At 50.7% G+C, this 5,152-nt stretch overlaps 1 protein-coding gene across 1 annotated transcript; it reads left to right on the forward strand.

The window, feature by feature from the left end:
* The first annotated feature begins 13 nt into the window (after positions 1-13).
* On the forward strand, positions 14-2,270 carry RBM15B (RNA binding motif protein 15B). The gene has a single exon (XM_009281062.2). The coding sequence runs from the start codon at positions 333-335 to the stop codon at positions 2,004-2,006; it is 1,674 nt and encodes a 557-aa protein (XP_009279337.1). The 5' UTR covers positions 14-332; the 3' UTR covers positions 2,007-2,270.
* Positions 2,271-5,152: the final 2,882 nt, after the last annotated feature.

The raw sequence follows: 5,152 nt of genomic DNA on the forward strand, positions 1-5,152 counted from the left end.
CTAGCAGGGTGTATCCGGTATATCTGCGCGGGGGCCGGAGGAGCCGCACGCCGCCCCCCGCGCCCTCTCCGGAGCCCCTGGGGTACCTGCCGCCCATCCACAGCACCTACCAGTACAAGCAGAGATCGCTCTCTCCTGTCACCAGCCCCTTGCTGCGGGAGCCGCGGCCCAGGCATGCTCACGCTGCGGCCGCTGCCTTTGCTTTGGAAGCGGCTGCCATCGCGCCCTCCCCGGGGCGGGAGAGGGAGCGGGAGAGGGCCCTGGATTACTACGGGCTGTATGACGAGCGCGGCCGCCCTTACAGTTACCCCATCGTGGCCGAGGAAGACCTGATGCCGGAGGATGATCAGAGGGCGACCCGCAACCTCTTCATTGGCAACCTGGACCACAACGTCTCGGAGGTGGAGCTGAGACGCGCCTTTGAGAAGTACGGCATCATCGAAGAAGTGGTGATCAAGCGCCCTGCCCGGGGCCAAGGCGGGGCTTACGCTTTCCTCAAGTTCCAAAACTTGGACATGGCGCATCGGGCCAAGGTTGCCATGTCGGGCCGCGTTGTCGGCAGGAACCCTATCAAAATTGGCTACGGGAAAGCCAACCCTACTACCAGGCTGTGGGTGGGTGGTCTTGGTCCAAGTACTTCCTTGGCTGCTCTGGCGAGGGAGTTCGACCGCTTCGGCAGCATCAGGACTATTGACTACGTGAAGGGAGACAGCTTCGCCTATATCCAGTACGAAAGCTTGGATGCTGCCCAGGCTGCCTGCGCGCAGATGAGAGGCTTTCCTTTGGGCGGACCGGAGAGGAGACTCCGAGTGGATTTTGCCAAAGCAGAAGAGACGAGATACCCGCAGCAGTACCAGCCTGCACCGCTCCCCGTGCACTATGAACTGCTAGCTGATGGGTACAGCAGACACAGAAGCCTAGAGCAAGACTTGAGGGTGCGAGATAGGACTCCTCCACATCTCCTGTACTCGGACAGAGACAGGAGCTTTGCAGAGGCAGACTGGGCCAGCCCTGCCAAAAACGCTGAACGCAGAAACAACTTGGAAAGCTACAGCCGATCGGTGCGTAGCCGGAGCGGAGAGCGCTGGGGCAGCGACAGCGATCGCAGCGTGCCCAAACCGTGGGAAGAGAGGCGGAAACGCCGGAGTCTTTCCAGTGACCGCGGGAGGACTACTCACTCGCCTTACGAGGACAGAAGCAGGACAAAGGCCAGTGGGCCAGCTTTAGACCGCAGCCCAGACAGGGCTCGCAAAGAGAATCACACTACAGAATCCGGAGCCGAGAAAGAGCAGAGTAACTCCCTTCAGAACAATCGTCATGCGACTGAGGAGAAACCCCATCGTGAGGCATCCGATGCTCCCCAGCCTAAAAAAAGGGACAGCGAACGCAATCATCGAACTGGTGAATCGGAATCAAAAACTCACGAGGAGCCAAAATCTGAGACCAAAAAGCTAAAGAATTTATCGGAATATGCTCAGACACTGCAACTTGCTTGGAATGGCCTTCTTGTGCTAAAAAACAGCTGCTTCCCCACCTCTATGCACATCCTGGAGGGAGACCTCGGTGTCATCAACGGGCTCCTTAAAGACCATTCATCCGGCGGGAAGTTAACGCAGCTCAAAATTGCTCAGAGACTTCGGCTCGACCAGCCCAAGCTGGATGAAGTAACTCGCCGTATCAAACAAGGCAGCCCCAACGGCTACGCTGTGCTCCTGGCGACCCAATCCACCCCGGCAGGGGCAGGGGCTGAGGGGACCTTCCCTGTTGTAGAGCCCGGCTTGCAGCGACGGCTTCTCAGGAATCTGGTCTCCTACTTGAAACAGAAGCAGGCTGCTGGGGTTATCAGCCTGCCCGTGGGAGGGGCGAAGGGCAGAGACAGCACAGGCATGCTTTACGCGTTCCCTCCTTGTGAATTCTCTCAGCAGTACCTCCAGTCAGCACTAAGGACATTGGGAAAGTTAGAAGAAGAACATATGGTGATAGTTATAGTCAAAGACACTGCCTAGCCCACACTGTCTTTTCAAATTCCATGTTTTCTTTGTGTGTCACACAACCCAGTTGTTTTTAAGGCCGATCATTTTGGTGGAGGCTCAAAACACCTCGACCAAAGTGGTAAGATTTTTAGTTTCTAATTAATTTTAATACCATTTAAATAGAGCCCATTTTATTCGTTTTTAATATGTGACACTGTCCGCTGTTGTTCTGTATTTTTATTTTTTAACTGTATGAAAAGTTGTCAGTAAAGCCTTGTTCACTGATGGATTTCTAAACTTGTGCGGTATCCTAGTTTTTATGGCCCAGGAAGGGCTGGTTCCCTGTGCTGTCGGGAGCTGGAAGGCGATGGTCCCGACCCGTTTCAGTTTCTCAGAGCCCAGCCTCCTGCGCCTCCTCCATCTCTTTATGCATGGCCTGCAAGGTGGGAGGGGGAAGGGGGGTTCTTTGTGCTGTATGAGAGACTGAAAGGTTGGTTCTGTATCTTTTTTTTTTTTTTTTTTTGTCCTGTTTGCTTTTTATTTCATAAATTTGAGTCTGGATGCATTCCTATTGATTCTCTGTTTGAGGCCGGAAGCTTCCCAGGAAGCCAGCTACCAAGGAAGCAAACCCCGATCAAGAATCAAAGTGGTTTTTATACACAGCAAAAAAATTACAGTTAATACTTGGCGAAAAGTTTGCTACTAAGGAGTCAACTCTGTATTAAGTTCTGTGAGGTTTGAGAGCACCCGATAACGTGTCTCAGTCAGATAGAAGTTCCTGGGCAAAACAAAAATGAGGCTTGACATTCCCAGTTTTTATAAAAGGCAAAAAAAAAACCCAAAACAAGCAGGAGAAAAAAAAAAAAATCATTTAAGGGGGAACCCTCTTGGGCCTGTATTAGGTGTAGGACAAGCAAATAAAGGGCACAAAGCTTTTGGTGAACTGTGGGTGCCCCTTTGCCTAGTGGATCATGTTGCACTATCTGAAATCCTTTCTTGAAAGACAGCAGCATTTTTTTTTTTTTTTGCTGAAGTTGAAACTTGTTTGCAGGCTTAGAAAAAAAAAGCGATAAGCGTGTCTGGCTGTCTGAAAACGTGTTGCGTTACTGCAAGTAACCTGTCTATGACTGTAGGAAACGCTGGAGATCGAAATTTGAAATTTAAGATGGGGCGGTTCCGTCACCTTTTCTAGCATCTGTGGTACGAGACAGTTGTTCAGGAGAGAAGCCAGGACGTCTGCACCTCTGATTGCTCAGTAACGTAAGGATGCGGTAGCTAATTCAGATTTGAGTTAAAATCCACACTGTTCGGTTTGGGGATATTTTTATTTTTTAAAATGATGCCTGTAGATTTTAGGAGGCTTACAGAAAATTGTGTGGGATTAAAAACACTAAATTTTAAAGTTTCTTTAAACTTGCAGGGGTTTTTTTTGGTTTTGGTGGTAAGCAAGTGAACAAAATCCTGGGAGAACCAGTGTCTTTCTTGCACCAGTCCTGTGACCGAGCAGGCTCGCTTGCTGACAGCTGCCAAAGGCCCTTTCAACTGCTCTCAGGTATGATTGGTATCAAAACCTATATAGCAGGGAGCGTAACTCAGTCTAATGATGCTTTTATTCTTTTTTATTTTTTAACCCTGCAGTTTCACAGTAGGGACATCAGCTGATGATGATGTATGAGCGGTTGCTTAATTTAATAACGTCTTGATATCAACAAGTATGGGTTGGTTTGTTGGTTGGGGTTTTTTTTTTTAACATTTAATACTGTGAGTATATTAAAAGTAAATCTGATGAGTTAGTGTGATCATGAGGGGTTAGTATTTCACTTGATGATGCATCTTCTGTACCCCAGGAAACATAATTCTGTCCGTAAGGGCCCGAGCACAGCTACAAGGCCACGGAGGGTTTTGTCCATGGCGTGCGGGCACGGTTCGGTGAGTGGTGGGCTGGCTCGCCTGCTGGGAGCGGCAGGGTTCCGGGAAGGCTGATTTACGCTGTGGGCGCAGAGGAGCAACTCTGCTGCTCCCAGCAGCCGAGCCGTGTCTCCAGGCTCACTGCACTGGGTCGCACTGGGCAGTGCAGAGGTACCCTTCACGACACCATGGCTGCACGGCGTAGGGTAGCTGGACTGCCCCTGGTTTTAAACGGTTACAGGGACGCCGACTTTTAACCTTGTGACCGAGTCCCTGATGCTGTTGTAATGTAGACAGTGCCAAATGTCAACAATTGTAACCGTTAAGTGTTATCTGAAACCAAGTGCTATTAAATGCCCCTTATGGCCAGAGTCATAGAGTGGTTAGAGCTTTTTGTCAGAGTACCCTACGCGTTGGAGATGTCCGTTCAGTCTGAGGCAGCGTGCGTGGTGGTGCAGTAACGAATGCCTGGCTGCCTTCTTGCTGGCAGGGAGCTGTAGCTCATGCTGCTGTGGAGTGGCCTCGCGCGTGTGTCTGTGTGCGCGTGCGCGCATGTGTGTTACGGTGTGTGAATGTGAGGAATCGGAAGGAAAAATCAATACGTGATAAAAGCTGCAACTGCCTGATGGCAAAGCCAGGGAACCACTAGAAATCCCCCATCTCCCACTTTCCTTCCGAGGCAAGTAAATAATAGTATGTAGGGGGTTTTTAGAAGACAAACATTGTCATGCTTTGGGTTGGGTGAGATTTTTAATGATGGGATTTCTGCTCCCCATGAGGTGGCTGATGGTTGTGAGCATGTGTGTATGGATGGGGGAACCAACAAATCTCCCTCCTACAAACAAATTAACAGGCATAAATGTGAAGTCAGAGAGCTTAAGGGAAAAAATACCTGGGAGAGAAGCTGCATCAGCCCTCTGACCTGATGACCTGAGCCCCTCAGCTCCCCAGGATGTAAGTGAGCCACAGACGTCGCTTGAACAGACAGACTGTGCTGAGGCCAAAGGCCCTTGTAGTCCTGTCCCCTCAGACATGCCTCCAGGCTGCTTCCGAGAGAAACAGGCCTGGAAAAGGGTAGACAGATACAGCAAAATAATGCTACACCTGTATCTTACAGCTTGCAAGGCTTGGCCCTTAAATTGGGATGGGCTGCAGTTCTGGGGAGAAGATGCATGGCGGAGGGGGGGGGGGCACCACGGCCCTAGTTGGGAGGCCTGAGACACTCGGTGATGTTGGAAGATGGTGAGTGCAACAGTGCTGGGGGGTTGTTT

The sequence above is a fragment of the Aptenodytes forsteri genome, unplaced genomic scaffold (genome assembly GCF_000699145.1).
Source record: "Aptenodytes forsteri isolate BGI_AS27 unplaced genomic scaffold, ASM69914v1 Scaffold156, whole genome shotgun sequence".
Classification (NCBI taxonomy): domain Eukaryota; kingdom Metazoa; phylum Chordata; class Aves; order Sphenisciformes; family Spheniscidae; genus Aptenodytes; species Aptenodytes forsteri.